General features: G+C 35.2%; 2 protein-coding genes across 3 annotated transcripts; one reads left to right on the top strand and one right to left on the bottom strand.

Annotated features, from left to right (window-relative positions):
- Positions 1 to 243: 243 nt before the first annotated feature.
- Cnk (connector enhancer of ksr) lies at positions 244 to 10081 on the bottom strand. Of its 2 annotated transcripts, XR_014425466.1 has the most exons (13): positions 9883 to 10081; positions 8400 to 8989; positions 7886 to 7996; positions 7546 to 7796; positions 4923 to 7297; positions 4546 to 4675; positions 3899 to 4402; positions 3670 to 3819; positions 2849 to 3558; positions 2174 to 2569; positions 1853 to 2079; positions 1299 to 1609; positions 244 to 1125 (listed from the first exon to the last, which is right to left on the bottom strand). XR_014425466.1 is itself a non-coding variant. In XM_083039827.1 (12 exons), exons 1-12 carry the CDS (start codon positions 9938 to 9940, stop codon positions 1391 to 1393), a joined length of 5721 nt encoding a protein of 1906 aa, XP_082895953.1. In that variant the 5' UTR covers positions 9941 to 10081; the 3' UTR covers positions 244 to 1390. The 2 variants fall into 2 exon arrangements, 1 of the variants encoding a protein (XP_082895953.1); XM_083039827.1 differs by having other exon boundaries at positions 244 to 1609.
- Positions 10082 to 11159: 1078 nt separating this feature from the next.
- On the top strand, positions 11160 to 19157 carry Su(dx) (Suppressor of deltex). The gene is made up of 12 exons (XM_083039753.1): positions 11160 to 11607; positions 12162 to 12298; positions 12991 to 13419; positions 13589 to 15146; positions 15222 to 15453; positions 15529 to 15836; positions 15928 to 16170; positions 16512 to 16671; positions 16803 to 17077; positions 17159 to 17384; positions 17567 to 17663; positions 17876 to 19157. The coding sequence occupies exons 2-12, from the start codon at positions 12241 to 12243 to the stop codon at positions 18046 to 18048; spliced, it is 3759 nt and encodes a 1252-aa protein (XP_082895879.1). The 5' UTR covers positions 11160 to 11607; positions 12162 to 12240; the 3' UTR covers positions 18049 to 19157.
- The last annotated feature ends 511 nt before the right edge of the window (positions 19158 to 19668 follow it).

Raw genomic sequence — 19668 nt, 5'->3', positions numbered from 1 at the left:
AAGTATATACAAAATATATATGATTTCTATTGTTAAATTATAAACTATAAATTGTTACAAAAGCGAAAAACGTGTTGAATAATTAAAAAAATAAACTCAATATATTTAAAAACATCCCATTATATACATCTTTTTACATTGGTAAAAAAATACAATATTATTCATAGGTACATACATCTACTTATCAATATATTGCATTAAACGGCCGAAATATCTTTTTATAATATTATAGTAATATTATATATATAAATTTTGTTAGATAAAATTATAACATGAAAAATGAATTCTATATATCTTGGTTCAAAACTTTATATTAATAAATTTTGTAGCAAATGCTATTTACAAATGCTCAAATCAAATTTTTAGAAAAAAGAAGAAAGTAATTATATAAATTTGTTAAAATACATGAAAAATCATAATTATTTTTTAGCAAAAAACATTTAACAATATACAGCAATATATCTTTAGAGTGAATTCTAAAATGACGATTTTTTTTAAACATAGTCATAATGTATTATGTTCGCATTAAAATAAATATTAACAAAAAATTATAGTTATATTGAAAATTTTACTAATAATTCGGCCATTTTATTTGCAATAACCTAATGCAAATACCTTTTATTAATTATGAAAGATTATATTATAAAAAATGTGAACATATAAATATCTTTCCATAGTAAGTAAGCAATTGTTATGCATTATACGTAATATTTTAAATATGATGAAATGATAGATGAAAATTACTCAATTACTCATTAATAAAGATATTGCAATTATGGGTACATAATACATATGTACATAATAAAAGTATAAGCAAACATGAATATCATATTCATATATATACATATTCATATATATACATATTATATACACATATTATATACACATATAGAACTCGCACATGATAAATTTATAAATTGCTTCGGAAGTCACAATAAATTATTTTATGATTCATTTTTAACAAGAACAATCATAATCTAACAAAGTACTTCTCTGAAACAAGAAAAATAGATAAAAATCGTTAATTTACAGTATCTAACGGGCAATGTTAGATAATTTTTAGTTCAGTCTTCTCCATGTTGCGACATTCAGCTCTTTGCAAAATATTTCGTCTTTAGGACACGTCTTTGGAGAAAAATAAACATTTTACAATTTCGATAACTATATATGAATATGCTTGTTACATTTGTGGAATCAGGCAATGGACGGTTACTTCGAAATACTTGATAATGGCAGAGAATATTTTAACTTTAATTACAGTATATAGTATATATGATATGTAATAAATTTAACAATACCTTTATGTGTATTAGAACACCTATCAATCGATTGATCGAAAGAAATTCTTATCTTTGGTTGTTAAAGAGATAAATTTGGCTCGTTTCTCTTGTTATTGAGTTGTATCTTGATTACTTTTATTGCGATTGCGTAGTAACGATGCATCCGAAAGAGAGTAAGTACCGGGTTCAAATACCGGCGGATATTCTAAGCCGGGATAATCGGGTGGCGGAGATGTTGGCGGAGGTATATATGGTAACGTTGGAGGTGCCAACGAGCTCCTGCTAGAATTGGAAAAGCCCCTGTGACCAGAGAAATATCCGCTGCCATACTGCAAAGGAAAAAAATCGTTACATCGTTTATTTAATGAATATTTCGCTATCTATATATAATAATCATTAATAATATAAATTTGTATGCAAAATTTAATGCGATTTACATGATTAAATCGTATTTATTACTCTACATTTTCTATGTTATCACTTAACTGGAAGTAGGTAAAGCGAGAATGATAAAAGAGATTGAAACATGAGATAAAAATAGTAAAATCTAAGTAAAGAATATTCGATTGTACCTTTGACATGTTAGATGGTGTTGTTACATCCGGACTCCACTCACTGGCTGAGCTGACCGAACTGAAACTCTGACTCGTTTGAGAAGGACTATTCCCGCTGAAAGAACTGTGAGATTGACTGATTCCACTATCACCAGGACTTTGACTACCGGAACGAGTGGACAATCGATGCTGCGATTGATTAGAACCTTTATCTCGAAATAGCGCCCTATGTAATCTCGGCGAGCCTGCTTGTACGTAATGATAATAAAATTTAAGATCAGTTTGCGCGAAAAGAAATTGTGCGTTTAGTATTCTCTATATTTAATAAGAATTACTTGCCTAATATGGTTTTTTGAGTGTCTTTAGGAAGATCCAAGGTACAAGGCTTCTGCTGTTTGGTGCCGAATAAATTTTTCAAACGATTCCCCTTCTGCATCTGATCGCTCTTATCCAAATGCATTTCAAACGCGGCTCTCATGCCTTCTTGTTCGAAAGGTGACGTTGTTATAGGTGGTGGTTGATATTGCGCGACGTTCTTTAAACGATTCTGATCGTAATTCGAGATTTTCCTGTCGCCGCCGCGTCTTAATGAGTCTAGCCAGTGTTTATCGGAAGAATTATAATCGTGACGATTAGTGAGATTAAAACTCCCTTTTCGATTAATCGTTACATTATTTATGCGTTGTGTTTCAAATGATGTGTGACTTGCGAGATCGCTACTAGATCCAGAATAATCTAAATAAAAAAAAAGCAAAGATAAATTTAATTTCAAATAATCATTATGAATATTGATAAATAATATGATGAAGCATCAAAGCTCCTGTTTAAAGCTCACTCCAGCCATAATAATCTATGTCAGATGTAAGAAATTGTATAAATTTTTTCTGTATATGATAGTACATATAAAAAGATTAATTTATTTTGACGTAAAATAATGTAAGAAAAAATTGTTATAAGTTTTCCCTTCTAACGTTACAATTTAACGTGATTACAGGAAGGAATCTGTAAGATTACCATCATTTCTAATGAGTCGTTTCGGTCCAGTCTTGAAATCCTCTATCAAAGTATCAATGTTCCTGGACGGAAGACAATCGTGCATCTGGTAGCTTTCGTGATTGGAAGATTGTGCATGCATATTATGCTCATAATCTCTACTGTAACTCGGAGAATCATGCTTATTTATGGGGCTACTCATTGGGCTTCTCCAATGATTCGAATCGCCGTGTCTCGCTTGCTGAACATTCGCAGGCTCCTGCGTTCTTCTCTTTTGTGCAGGATCCCTTATCCTTTTCTGTCCGGCCGTCGTATACTTGTTATTACAAGATTTATCGCCTGCGCAATCTCCTTTGCTCTCACATCGGGTCATAACTAAGCAATCCCCGCTGAATTGACGCACCGTATGCTCGTGCGCATTCGTATTTCTCGAGTGAGCGTACATCGCGCTACTACCTCTCGATATCTCATCGTTAGTCTTGCCGTAAATGCAATCATTGTTCAAGAATGTATCGTTCAACTGTCTGATGTGCTCGCCGTAAGCCGCGTTATTATTCAAATTCCTATGCTCCACATGCACATGATCGCCGGTCAAAGGTGTCGCGCGTGGAGACAACGATCTATTTATCGTACTCGACCGCTGTTGATCCTCATTTTGTTGCGACAACATGAATTCTTCGAGCGTGATGAAGCTTTGCAAGTCATCTGGTCTTCTACGGTTATCGACGGATCTATATATTGTAACGATAAAATGTTGTGAGATATATTATTTATTCTCTGCAGAAGAGAAATATTCTTCCGCAATGTGTGACATTAAGGAAAAAAATGTATATAAAAATTACCTGTCCGTGGCACGTCGATAATCTCCCATGTCTTGATTGCTCGACGTGCTCGACATATCCGTGGCGCTCTGTGAGCCGCTTAATCCATAAAATGTGCTACCCGCGATAGTCATTTGCAAATCCGGGGAATTTGAATTGGAGTCTTCTTTTCTGTAGAAGAAAAAAAAACATTGAGCATGTTGTGTTTAAAGAAGATACATGGGACATTCTCAATGAATGTTACTCTTACTTATTTGGCGTCGACGTGGGAAGTACTCTTCTGTAACTTCTAAATTGTGCCGTTGGAACGGGCATATTTTGATTTCTGGCACCGAGAAACTTTAGATATTTTCGATCCAAACTCGCTCCACTAATTTCATGATGATCTTTGAACGATCCGATATCCTTTCGTACGACCTTTTTTAAAGAGCCAAACGTGTTCTTTTCCAGATTTGGTTTAGACTCCAAGGTACAAGGTTTTATCTTGCTCTTGTGACTTTCATTGTCGCTCTCGTCAGTCTCGCTGAAAAGTCCGACGATCTGATTTTGGGTATCCGCGCCGAGGGTGCCTTTACTGACCGCGTCCAGCCACAGAATCAACGAATCCTCAGCATCGGCGGCAAAATAAAACACCGTCCCCGTATGGTATACCTTGAAGGCATACTTCCTCGATTTTACTTCGGCAGCTGGTGATACGGTGAAACCCGTTAACACGATCAAGCAGTCGGCTTTCGTACTGTCCTGTGTCTTAAATCTAAAAAAAAATAATTAAAAATAAATTAATATAATTATATATATTATATAACATAGTTATATATTATATAACATTTATATATATTATATAATATATTTCGATATAAAAGTTATAGTAACACGCGTCTTTCGAACAGTTTTTACCTGTACAAAGATGAGCACTTTAGCACGAACCAGGCTCTCGCCCAGGCGCCGCCTGCTCCTCTGCTTCGATAAACCAGCCATCCTTCCAAATCCCCACTACCAACTTCTTTCACGGATACGTTTCTTCTCTCTATAAAAAAAAGAAAGAGAAAAAGAAATATATTTTTTAATACAATTCTCAAATAATCTAAAATATAACATTATTTTAAAAAAATAATATTACTCATATCAAACTGCAATACATATTTAAAGAAGATAATTTTGTGTGAATATGTATAATATATATTTTTTTTAAATTTGATTGATATTATTATCGAAATCAATCTCTCTCAAGTATAATGAATTGAGAAAAAAAATTGTTACTTAATTATACTTACTTGCCAACAATATATTCCGTTTTCTGCTACTTCTTGGACTGCTATTGGATTTGCTCAAACTACTGTGTAAGCCAATACTTCTAGCCACCATCATAGCTCTATTAACAACACTCTTCTCGAAACTTTTATCCTTCTCCGACGATTTCGCTTTTAGATCCGGGGATATCATTTGTTTCGAGGGCGTCGCACCATCGGTGCACTCGACATTACGAGAATGACAAGATTTATAACAGTCTGTTATAGAGTGACTGGAGCAAGCGAATTTCTCGATGAACGGTTCGTATTTTTCAAAAGAATATTTATCCTCTCTTGATTGTTTATTGGTATTTTCATTATATAACGAAGTGTCAGATTGGGTAAACTTTTGGTCATTTAGACTTTTAATTAGTCCGAGAAAATCCGTCGAATTTTCTGCATTAAGTACATCGGAGGAGGAATTTTCTCTATCTTGGCAATCAGAATTGCTTCTGATGTGATTTGCAGGTAAATTTAAATTATCTACTTTTCTAAAGTCTTGCCTTATCTTAGGTCTCTCCGGAACTTGAGGTTTTTCCAAACTATTCGGAATTTTTGAAGTAACGTTTAATTTCAAATCGGTCACCGCCGCGTGCTTCGTGTAATACTTACGAGGCGGCGGTTCTGGTGGTGTTTGAGACTTATTTTCGAGTTTTCTAACAGACTCGATCTTCGGTAACTCTATGTAACGGCAAGACTGCATCGTAGCCTGCGCCAAAGACGAGTTTTCCGCAGATTTTATCTCTTTAGCTTGTGGTTTTTCGCTAATCTGTATCTTGGAAACATTCGGCAGATCGTCCTCGATAGAAGATTTGACGTTATTGCTTGGCGATATTCTTGTCTTGATAGAATCCTCTTTCGATACTATCACGGAAGACTTCTTCTCAAGCAATTTCGCGTGCTGAGTTAAGGCGCAATCGACTGTTTGCAAAATTTTGCTGAATTTTTGCAACGCCTCGTCTCTTTCAATGCTGTTGCTGCTATTACTAGTACTACTATTACTATTACTGCTACTGTTGCTACATGCTTCTTCGCTGTTTGACATTTCCGAGTTATTGCAAACAATATTCTCGTGACATTTGTATGCCAAATTTGTGGAACAAATAGCTCCTGCAGAATGGAATTTGCTTAAATCTTTTTTGCACTCGACTGTACTTAACTCCGCGACGGGATGCTTCTCGTCACACGTATTTATATTCACTTTCGATACATTACATTCGATATTGCTTTGGTTTTTCTCTTCTATACAATTATTATTAGGATTTGCGTCGTTTACCGTAATGCGTATAATATTCTTACGCGAATCTAATTCCTTAGGCACTCCGAAGACACTTACTTGTTCCTCTGCGTTTACATGCGCGATCTGTTTCTCAATGTCGCTGACCTTTTGCGCGACATTACCGCTGCTGCACATCCTGGACACGGATGTTTCTTCTTTATTCTCTCCGTTCGTATTCTTCAATGTTACGTTATCAACAGCACTCTCGGTATACATCGTACAAACATCAGTCTTTGTTGAAGCACCACTTGGTACATTGTTGGAACAATGAGCAGGTAAGTCTAATTTACAAAATGGATTCTGAAAGGGCGCTAATTTTCTATCCTCCTTATCCTCGGTGTCCGATAGATCGTACGCGGGGGTACTGTAACTTTTATCTAATTTACCGCGTTCTTTCGCACCGGATCTTACGCCGGTTTCCACGTTTCCCGGCGTGTTCTTATTAATATTACATGTATCGCCGATAAAATTATTACATTCATCCAAAGGCACGGTTATATCACTTACATTATTGCTATCGTTGACGTTAATCGTAAATACTTGCTCCTTATTGCTATTTTTATTTGTGCCGTCGTCGAAGCTCTGCGTAGGAGTAACTCTCTCCCTTGTATTGTGAATCGTTCTCTTCACTTCGTCCGGATGAGTGCTTTCAACGTCGGTCAACTTTTCTTCAAACTGCACCTTCTTATCGTCCGCTGTTTGTTCGTCAGTCTTTTTCCTCTTTTTCGTCGTTTCTAATCCTAAACACGTTTGCGGCCGTATATTTACCACCGGTAATACATTATCCAGACCGTGGGCGCAGGACGCCGCTTTGTCGCGCAACTGGAAGGTCGTACTGTGCTCTTGCTTCAGCTCCTTCCAAAATTGCTCGATATCGATACCGTGTTTCGACGTAGGACTGGCACCCGTAATCGTAGCTCGCCTTTGGACTAAGTTTCTCGGTTTCGCGGAATACAGGCGGATAGAAAGAGGTGGTTCTACCTCGCTGTCCGAGTCGCTACTATCTGTGGCCATTGTATCCAACATATTAACTGTATCTAAAATACTTGCCGGTTCCGGACTGGGATTCTTTGGCATATGTCTATGTGACAAAATATCTTAATTAGTAATATAAACGTTTTACACTTAAATTAAAAATATAAAGGAAAGCATTAAGAAGATACATTTGTTAGACTAAAACTACATGCTACGTATATATATAATATATATCACACACATACATATGCATGATTTAAATTATATAAATCATGTGTGTGCGTTACATGTTATTAGATAAGAAAAGAATATTAGTAGCAAAAGTCACAATTAAGATGTAGAAAGACAGCTTACCTAGGTAATGGCATTGTAAAGTCAGGTATTGTTAATAATTCTGGTCTAGGAGATGGAAGATTATGTTGCCATCGTGTTGTATAAGAGGTTTTTTTGTTACTTGGAAGTCTATATGGTTTTATATAAATTTGCCCGTAAACTTTAGTATGCCTTGGCCTACGTTTTAGAGTCAAGAGGATTTCTGCTGGGCTCTCACGAAATAATTCAAGCAAGTTTTTTCTCTCCCAACCAACTACCGTTTGATAATTTACCTAACAAATTTATACATATGTATATATATATATGTTACTAATTAAATAATTTATCAGTTTATTAATTACAAAAATTGGATTTTGCCTACCTGAACTATCTCATCACCCTCTTCCATTTTGCCACATTGGTGTGCGGCAGATCCAAACTTGATTTCAGCTATCTGATGTGCTCCATGGAAAGATGGTAAAATATAAAAACCCTGGGGAATAGAAAAAAAGCATAAAGTCTAATTTTTATAATTAAATAAACCATATTGTAAATATATATTTGTGTGAAAATTGTATTAATTCAATAGGTTGTATCTTGATTATGTGCCTACAAAGCAAATTATCTAGACAGGAAGTCACAGTCACAATATTATATTTTGTTTGATAGAGCTTTATCAATGCAGGATGTGACCAAATCATTCTAGAGTAAATATAGCTGCTCAATAAGTAATCTCATTATTAAAATTATTGTAACCAGTGTAATAAAATATTTTAAATAAATATATAAAATCTCGATACAAGTATTTACAATACTAAGCTTGAATAAAGTATGAAAAGTTGATAATATATAACAATCAAAATCTAGCTAGCAGTTAACAATTACCGAGAACTTACCAAATCATCACCAGATTTCTTTTTTAATGTTGCTAGATCTAAACTGGCAGGCTGTAAAATCATAGGATCATCGTTATCTTGAATAATATAATCTGCTAATTTTGCCAATTGATCACAAGTTGTTCTAATTTCTTCGATCGGTTTCTCAGCGAATCTATCTCTTTGTGCACATGTAGCCATTTCTAAAGATAGTTTCATTAATTCAGCCTTCTTGTCATTATATTCCAATTGTCCACAGAAAGGAGGACGATCCAGCCACCTCACTAGAGGTTTGACTGCCATCATAACCGATGCTACGTCTGATAACGTTTGAGTTGTAACAGGCTTTGAATCGGTTTGACGAGACAATTCATTGTGTAAGCTGTGCGCCTGGCATGAAAGTCGTAGCGCCAGTAACTGCAAATTTTCTCTGTCCAGTTCATAATGAAAATTTCTCAGATACTCTACAGCCTCGAGTATAATTTCTTGATGCCCAAGTTTTAGTACACCCAAACATTCTAAATCCTCTGGTTGTAAACTTAGTAATTGTTGTCCATTAACACTATGATTCATAAAACTATGGACATAGGGAAGTATGGAATTATCTAAACCTGTAACACAAAAAAATTAAAGTGTTGGTGATTGAGAACATTCCTGGGATGAGTCATAGGAGATGATAATTAGCTAGAATAAAACTCCATTGTTCTAATAACAAGGCATTAAAAAAAAATTGCATTATATTGTAGAGAAATACTACTGTATATATAACTGTGAATTTAACAAAGTATGCTTAAAAATTAACGATTAAATTATAATATATAATCTCATCTGCTGCTTTGTGTAGTATATATATATATATATATATAGTATAAATGTATATATATTTTTTCTGACAATAAATATCTATAAAATAATACATTAGAAAAATAAGTAAATAATAAGTAAAAAATATGAGAATTATATATATATATATATATATATACATATATACCCATGTTTGTTATATTGTATTAAATAAAATATTTGTAATCATGATAAACTATCAACATATAAAATTAGTATCAAATCTGCCTACAAAATAACGAATTAAGCAATCTTAAAAAATCAATCATTGCAAGAAAATGACATTCGTTGTTAATTAAAGATTCGTTTAATCAATCTCAATCGATATTAAATTTCATCGAGAGTACAGGAAATCGTGTAAGAATTACGCAACGATCGAGCGAACAAATAAATGAATGAATGAATAAACGAATGAATGAACGAATGAATGAATGAAAGCAGTCATTTACACGCATTAATAAACCGAAAGGCCGAGAGGAAGGGTGGAGAGAAACGAGTGGGAACAGAAGGGGGGAGAGAGGGTATCGCGAAGAGAGAATGGATTTTCTCACGCACATATACACAATACACACGAAATTGAATAGGATTCCGACATGTTTTTCGCGGCACTGCCCGTTTTTCCCACAATCTTAAATGCGCTAATAAAACATTCCTGTCGCACCTTTCAGCCACTCGCACACTTGATCCGTCTTCCACTCGGCTACATTGACATACGCCATGAGAAGGAGAGAGACCCGATTGTTTATTCCGCACGATGTAAGAAGGTTACGATACGTCCCCGGCCGTTCGGCCAATTTTTTCTCGTCGATATGTAATTTTCAATTCTATAATAATGATAGGCACACAAGCGCGCATGTCGATGTGACGCGCGCGCGATATACACTGACATCATGCAAGTGGAAAAATCGTGGGACAGGACTGCGCGCATGCGCGGTAACGCCAAGCGTCTAGCCTCAGTAACGTACGTACTTTGCATCGTATTCCACATGAGAAAGAAATATAAAATGTTAGAAATAATATACATATTTGATTTTTATCTTCATTTATTTTATCTCACCTTTAATTGCGCTCGACTATTTAGTTGAATAATAATATTACTTCATATATTAATATGATAAATTAATAAATTAATAAATAAATAAATATATCAAACATACATCAGAATGCTTGACTGCGATTGGTCGATTTGCATGTGGCCTAAAGCCTGTATTACATTACGGGTTGAGGGCTCGTTTGCAATCAGCCGCTCAGCCGCTTTGCTCTGATTGGTCAATTCGCAACTGTCAATTGTAACCTCTATCGCAATTCGTAGTGTAAAGGTGCCTTTTCATGCTGACGCTCGACGCTCATTTTTAGCGTCAAAAGACGTCACGTGACCAAAATTGACGAATTGGTATCTTTATTTTTGGTCACGTGACGTCTTTTGACGCTAAAAATGAGCGTCGAGCGTCAGCATGAAAAGGCACCTTCATACGTGCTTTAAACTTTTTCACGCGTCAGGGTGCCGTCACATGGGGCGTAACTTGCGTAAGCGTAACCAGCGGATCGCCAATCACCGAGTTATTCCGATAGAGCCCTTCGTCGAGCTCTATCGGAATAACTCGGTGATTGGCGATCCGCTGGTTACGCTTACGCAAGTTACGCCCCATGTGACGGCACCCTCACGGCCTATAATAAGCTGATACGGGCTTTTGACGGACGCTGATTGGCTGCTGTCGCCAACAGTCACGAGGCATGAATACTTAGGTGCGGTGCAGCCGATCTGAAAATGTGCCAAACTGGAAGTGAAGGTATTTTCAGACGTTTTGTGTACATACGTCGAACACATCAAACGCATTGTGAATCCTTTCATTTTAGAATTGCCAGAATGAGTATAGCTCGCTCGTCCAGTTATGTATAAAAATTCGATGTGGTTCGTCCTTTACACCCTGATAATTATTTTTATCTCTTTTCCTGGACAGTAGTTGTCTTTATCAGCGCGATAGCCACTGCTGAGCGAGACTGCGAGAGACCTGCGAGTTTTCGACTCGCGGCTCTTCGCGTGTGAATCAAAACTCGCGTGAATTTTACGGATGGGACTAGAGCATGCATATATCTAGCTCGAGAATCACCTTCCCGACTCTTTAACGGCGGAATTCTTTTTTTAATTATAAAAAAAAACAACTGCGCGATCACCTTGCAGTCTTTCACACAGATACATCAAGAGACTCTACGTTTGACGTATGAAAAGATGGTGACCGATTGATATATAGCGAGGTTTAATGATAACGCAAATCCCGAGTGTTTCCATTAATTTTCGCCGCGATAAGATCGTTAAACGTGCGAGGGATGGACGACGGCAGATTGTCGTTCGGAATATCGTGAACAGCCGGAGACGTCGACTTCGGTTCGTATCTCTGTTAGCTCAGCTAGCCTACGAGCTATTTGTTCCCTCAGTCGGATATTCTCTCTGCGCGAAGAGAATTTGCGAGAGTTGGTCGAGTGCGATAACATTTCGACGACGATTAAGTAAGATTGGACATCGACGATCTTGTAATTTTTCCTTCCCCTCTCGAAAATATATTTTTTTGGGGACCGAAAGAATCAGTTGCAGTTTTATAATATCCGACGTCAAGTTGTATACAAGTCTAGAATGCGTCCTTATAAATTGTTTAATGATATTCTTGATTGCAATATATACTTACGTGCTATAGATTTGTTAGAACAGCTGATGATTTGGAGCAAATATGTAATCGTACTACAGCGTTTTTCAAAGTAACACAAATAGTTACAACTTTTTGTTTTTCTTAAATGATTATAATTATTTATGTTATCAATATGTATGAGATTAGTTGATTATGAATCAACTAATGGATCTCATATGATTGATACAAAACTAATTCTAAAGAGTTGATCTATAATTGTCTATTTATTAAACTTGCTTGTGTGTGTTTGTTGCAGGTATTACAAGAGAATTATTTGATAGAAGAATTATGAATTCGTTAAGGACATTATTTTGAATTCTAATTAACTTTGTACAATGTCCCATTGCGAGGAAGAAGCGGTTTCGCCTGGTTTTCACCAATTAAGTATTACAAGTAAGTAATCTGAAATTTTGCATGTGATAAGATATATAAGGCATGAATCATTGACATTCATAAACAATCTCATTGTATTAAAAGATGGATACATAACTTTATACAAAAATATGTTTCTAAAAAACCTATTTTGAGATATAAATTATTATATTATTTTTATTTTTTAAATGTTCTTACTATGCTTATATCTTTGATTAAATTTTCTTAAGTATTTAGATGCATATTCATTTGCATGCTTTGTAACATTGATGTTAATTATCAATTTATTGTTGGTTAAAATGTTTCATTATTCATGGTAAAGATGAGTGTAAAAGATAAATAATATCTTAATCTTAATAGCTTATTTCCTGTTAGATAAAGTAATAAATAATGAATAGTAGTTCATTTTCTTTCATTATATAATATTTTCTTGTATATAATGTTTTATATGTTTGTGTTATATATATATATATATATAAATATTTTAAAAATATAATATGTACAAAAATATTTAATTATATATATATATATATTTTTTTTTTTTGTGAAAAATATAATTTTATTATATGTTGTACTTTTAATATTTTTGTATTTTCTATATTTTTAAATTCTTTTTCTTTTTACAACTATGAATAATGATACAAAATAACCTGAATTATATAAGCAGAGCTGACAGCTTTATCTATGTTAATAATGACATTTAATTATTCTAGTCGAAGCAGCAATATTGAGAAGTTCGACTTTCCTAAAGCCTAATCCATATATAGAGTTCTCAGTTGATGATAAAAGTCCTCGTAAAACAGAAGTATCAAAGTCTACGTATCAGCCAAAATGGAACGAAGAATTTACTATACTTGTCACGCCATATTCTCAATTGCACTTTCGACTGCTTGACCATAGTACATTTCGCAAGGATGCATTAATAGGAGAAAAACGGATAAGCCTATTCCAAGTGCTATCACATTATAATGGAAAATTAGAAAATTTAGAATTAACATTTGATTTAATGAGTGAAAGTAAGCATGATTCGCAATTATGCAAAGTTGGCGAATTGATTACTGTATTTGATGGACTTAGAATTGATACAATTAACGAGACTCCGGTAAATGTTAATGAACCGTTTTGCCAAATACAATCTGATGGTAAGAAAAATTTTATTATAATTAATGTATAAAAAATTCTTTAAAATTTAAATATTTTTTAAAATAACTTAAGTTCGTTTAAAAGAGAGATTTCGAATATTAATAATTTTATATCATAAGATTCTGTTTTCTATTATTTGCTATTATATATCGGATTTTATGGTTTTAGGTGCCACAAACAATGATACAATGAATAATCGAAGTATTCTCAACGGCGGAGTCCGTGCGCGTATGAGATTGCATAGTTCCGAGAGTCTCGCTCCGTCTATGTGTCGTTTGACAAATATCCATCTCAGTTCCAACTATAACAGTGGAAACAGTCAAGCAAACAGCAACATCGGATCTTCTACCGCGGTGGTTTCGAGCGTGGATGGTACATCGGATAATAATGTTAGCAGCAGCAGCAGCAGCAGTCTATCTGCGAACACTTTGATGAACGGGCACGCAATTCCAATAGCGGATAAATCCACGATGTCTCCGGGAAATCGGCATGCCGCGGACATACGAACTTTCGCAGGTAGACTGAACATTAAAGATCAATCCCCGGCATCGGCTAATTCGCCGGAAGGTCGAGTGTACAGGCGAGGTAGTTACGGCAATCCAGCGGAATCGGCGATGGCCAAATCGGATCTACGTAATATATCACGATCGGAGCAATCCTCCTCGATGATCCTCGGCCAACAGATGTGCGCGGCGAATGTCCGCGACATCTTGCGACAAGATCCGCCGATGGAGCACAGTTCTGGTGTATCTCAGACCGACTTGAACGTGTCCTTGCATGCGGATGCACGTGGCGGTAATGGTGCTCTACGAATAGAACAACCGACCGTCATCGCGACTTCACCGGATGGTCGTGTGATGACACGATCGGAGCACGCGCTACGAATAGAACAACCGGTGGTCGGCTCGCGAACACTGGAACATGCTTTACGAATCGAACAACCGACCGTCGTCACGACTCTAGCGGACGGTCGTGTGGTGACACGATCGGAACAATCGGCGAGTGGCAACCTTTTAGCGGATGATTTACGCGAAACGAGACAGCCTGTGGAACAGTCTACGAACATTCGACGGACGAGCACGACGAATGAGGATCTACGCGCGAGACAAGCGGAACAATCCACCGCGAGCGGCATTCGTGCGTCCGAGGATATGCGTGGAATGAGACAGCAGACCGAACAATCAGCGAACAACCTTCGTCTGAACGAAGATTCGCGAGGAATGAGGCAATCCGAGCAATCCGCTCGTACGGGCGAGGATCTACGCGCGTCGAGGCAGCAACAATCTACGGAACAATCTACGAGCGTTCGGCTGCAAGAGGATTTACGAGTTCCTCGCGCGGAGCAGTCGTTGAATACGGATCTACGTGCTGGTGTTTCGCGTGGTGCTGGTCAACAAAACGCGAATATTCTGCCGACAGACGGTCACCGCACCGCGTCATCGTCCGCCTCTCGATCGGAACAATCGGCGGTGTTTTCCTTGCCCGATGGACGGACTATTTCTATCCCGGAACACATGTCCTCCCCCGTCACGCTGTCGGATCCTCGTTCCAGCGTGTCGCGAATTCCGCAGACCGCGGTCTCGTTGCCGGGTCAATCTACGGCTGTACCCGCGACAGCGCAATCTGTCGCGCAACCAGGATCCTCGGCGCTACTCGCTGAAGATGTCAATTCCGAAGAACCGTTGCCGCCCGGTTGGGAAATGAGATACGATCTGTATGGGAGAAGGTAAGATATATATATGTATTGATCGAGTATATTTTAGAGTGAAATTGATATCTCTGTCATGTTCTTCTTTATTAGGTATTATGTCGATCATAATACTCGAAGTACATCTTGGGAGAGACCCCAGCCTTTGCCACCTGGATGGGAAGTTCGTCGCGATCCGAGAGGTAGAATCTATTACGTCGACCATAATACGAGAAGCACTACGTGGCAAAGGCCAAATACAGAGAGATTGCAGCATTTTCAACACTGGCAAGGTGAAAGACAATATGTCGTACAACAAGGCAATCAAAGGTTTCTTTATCCTCAGGTAAGTATCAACTGATTACCTTAAAAAAATAATAAATAAAAAAAAATTTAATATTTACAATTATTATTATCATAGGCTCATGGAAGTCAAGTTGCTGCGGGACCGTCAACGTCCGTGGCTGATGATGACGATGCTTTGGGACCATTACCAGCTGGCTGGGAAAGACGAAAGCAACCGGAGGGAAGAGTTTATTATGTAAATCACAAGAACAGAACCACGCAGTGGGAGGATCCTCGAACGCAGGGTCAGGAAACCGGAATGGATGAGCCGCCCTTACCGGACGGCTGGGAAATACGATTAACAGAAGATGGGGTTCGTTATTTCGTCGACCACAATACTCGAACGACGACGTTTCAGGATCCAAGACCCGGTGCACCCAAAGGGTATGTTATTGAAATATATCGTGTCAAATTGACGCTCTATATAACATTGCAAATATTAGATTATCGTATATTTTGTTCCTCTGTTATACAGTCCTAAAGGTGTATATCGTGTCCCACGAGCGTACGAGAGGTCATTTCGATGGAAACTGTCTCAGTTCCGGTTCTTATGTCAGACTAACGCGCTGCCTAATCATATTAAGATTAGCGTTAGTCGGCAGACATTGTTCGAGGATTCTTATCATCAAATAATGAATGCAGAAGCTTTCGCGCTAAGACGGCGATTATACATAATATTTAAAGGAGAAGAAGGTCTGGACTACGGAGGTGTATCTAGGTATGTGATACATGTAAAATATTTATATAATTGATTTCTCGTATTCTAAAATTTCTATTCTCTTATATTCTAATGTCCAGAATGAAAGTATTATGTTCTGACTTTCACTTGCTTTCTTATTTTGATATATAATTACATAGCAAATGTGAGAGCAATAACGCAAATAAAAAATATTAGTTTAAAAATGGTTAGTTTGGAATAAAAGAAAATAGAGAAATGCTAGATTTAAGGAAATCGACTGTATAATTTATTGTATGCTAATGTAGAAAGAATCTTTCTCTTAACACTTATTACTTGGTTTTATTATAAGAAACATTAAGAGAAAGCGTTTGTGTTTTCAGGGAATGGTTTTTCTTACTGAGCCATGAAGTTTTGAATCCGATGTACTGCCTATTCGAGTATGCCAATAAAAGCAATTATAGTTTGCAAATAAATCCGGCATCGTACGTCAATCCTGACCACTTACAATATTTCAAATTTATTGGCAGGTTTATTGCAATGGTATGATCTTTTATTTCAGATAATGTTCCATCTATTTTCACACTTCTTATCTCTTTTAGATAACGATTTAATTTTCTTCTACTACTTCATACGAAGACAATTGTGTGCGAAACATTATCTTATCTTTTCAGGCACTTTATCATGGCAGATTCATATATAGCGGATTTACAATGCCGTTCTATAAGCGTATGTTGAATAAAAAATTAGTTATGAAGGATATAGAATCCATTGATCCAGAATTTTATAAATCTCTGGTATGGATTAAGGAAAATAACATTGACGAGTGCGGCCTAGAATTGTATTATAGCGTGGATTTCGAGATTCTTGGTCAAGTAATACATCACGAGTTAAAGGATGGTGGTGATAAAGTTAGAGTAGGCGAAGACAATAAAGAAGAATATATCAGGTATAACTTCTTTCTAACGATTAAATGATTGCAACTGTACATCTGTAAGAAAGTAAAGTTTTAATCTTGAACATTCAACAGGTTAATGACAGAATGGAGAATGACAAGGGGGATAGAGGAACAAACGAAAGCTTTTTTGGAAGGCTTCAATTCGGTTGTACCTCTCGAATGGCTCAAATATTTCGATGAACGTGAACTAGAACTTATGCTTTGCGGGATGCAGGAAATAGATGTTGAAGATTGGCAACGCAATACTATTTATAGACATTACACTCGTAACAGTAAACAAATCCTGTGGTTTTGGCAGGTTTGTGTTAAAATTCTTGTCTTATTCTGAATCCGAATGAGTTTAAAAAATTTACATGAATTGCTTTCAACATCATAATTCAATATAATTGTAGTGAGAAATCTTAATGCTCAGATATAAAATCTTTTATAGCATATTTATTATTCAATATTATGTTTCAATGTTCGCTATTTGTATTTTAGTTTGTAACAAGAACAGATAGTGAAAAAAGGGCTAGACTATTGCAATTTGTAACTGGTACTTGTCGTGTACCTGTTGGTGGATTTGCCGAACTAATGGGTAAGAGATAGTTGCTTTTTTTATTGAAAATAGAATTAAATCGACGCGTTTTGATTTTATTTTATAAATTTAGATTTAATCGAAAAATTGATATAGAGATTATTAACTAAAAATATTATCAGTTACAGTTACTAATTGAAATTATTTAATAACTGAAATAGTAATTGAATCTTTCGTAAAAATAATATGTATTTTATTATGTTATATTACAGGAAGCAATGGTCCGCAAAGATTTTGTATAGAAAAATTTGGAAAGGATACCTGGCTGCCAAGATCACATACTTGTTTCAACAGATTAGACTTGCCGCCCTACAAAAGTTACGACCAACTAGTGGAGAAGTTAAATTATGCGATTGAAGAAACGGAAGGTTTTGGCCAAGAATAATTGTAATGCTAATTAATGGTATATATTAGGTATGCTACATATTATGTATATGAATAGGGGGCGATACAAACAAAATTTAGAATAGCGCTATAAACCAATGGTGAAATGGAGTTTATGCTACATCTGAAATTTGTTGGGGTTAACTATTATTAACAGTGTAAAGGTTGCAAATAATTAAAGATGTTTATAGGTACGTTGCTCGAAAGAATTGTATGAAGCATCGTAATAATTGGATGCAAAGATAACGTATATCTAAATTAATATCAATTTATTCCAATCTATTTCATATCTTATTGATATTTTTTACTCGTAACACATGAAAATTGCATAAAACGTTAATAAGAAATAAAATTTAATAAAGTTCATAATACATATATATGTATATATGTATGTATGTATGTATGTGTATATGTATGTATATATAAATATAATAGGGAAAGTTAGATGAATATGTACAATTTGTTTCTTTTTATAGCATATGCATGCAACCAAAAAAAAATTTCAATATTTTAAAAAATTGAGTTATCTTTATTTAAAAAAAATATGTATATAATAGAATGTTACAGCCCAATTTATACAATGCAACTTATCTATTTGTGTTTATTGCAATTTAAGTCATTATCATTCTATATAATTTTATATAGAAAACAATGGGAATTTATATATAGATTATAATACTTTTTACTATATTTTAATATATTTTAAAGCCTAAATACATATAGGTTCCAAAAATTCTTTCTCTTTCATAATATATATTGTACATATTAAATTTATATATAATTATGACACACATAATTGTGTTATAGATTATTAACAATTTTATCCTGGGAAGTCCACAGGTGAAGTGTGGCAGTAATTATCTTTTCTATATAGCAGATATTAAAATTATATCTGTATTTAGATAGATAATAGTTATCTGCTACATATAAATAGCCAATCAATAAAAAAGCCAATTACTTTTATCATTTAGTGTTTGTCGTATATACTCCGTGTTAGTGTTATCATTTGAGATCTATTGATTGACGTATTGCATGTTGCCTCCAAAATGTGTGCGAAACACATGTGTGAAGTTACCCTAAAACAAAATATATCAAATATTTTTTAATATATTTACAACAACGAAAATGATTAAGACTCTCCTGGGATTGTGATCCTAAACTTGTGTATTTGTTTACTAATAATTTGTATACACACGTATCTATGCAGTGTACACATAATTATTCGTTTGCGTAAACAGATATACATAATGCATTAGGCACTATTTAAATATGCATGAATATCTGGATTTATTAAGATTGATGTAAGATTAATTTTTTTATGCATTATCGGACTATTGAATGAGAATAGAAAAGTGGTATGTACCACTTGTCATATTATTTATGCTTAGATATTTTTTTATGAAAGAAAACAAATTGGATTAAAAATTTCTTGCAACGTGCTTAATACGTTGCTATCATATTTTGATAGCATATTGTTTTTTGTTGTTTTATATTAATTTATACACATATCTATAGATAACCAGTTCTTGTGCACGCATTTTATTATATTCCTTGTATTCTATTTGTTTTTAATATATATGGAAAAAGAAAAGCAATGCACCATTTCACAAATTTAGAATTA

This window comes from Prenolepis imparis, unplaced genomic scaffold (genome assembly GCF_030444845.1).
Source record: "Prenolepis imparis isolate NDT839.2.m4 unplaced genomic scaffold, iyPreImpa1.0 SCAF_6, whole genome shotgun sequence".
NCBI lineage: Eukaryota > Metazoa > Arthropoda > Insecta > Hymenoptera > Formicidae > Prenolepis > Prenolepis imparis.
The sequence above is the reverse complement of the archived record's forward strand: the minus strand, read 5'-3'. Positions and strand labels throughout refer to the sequence as shown.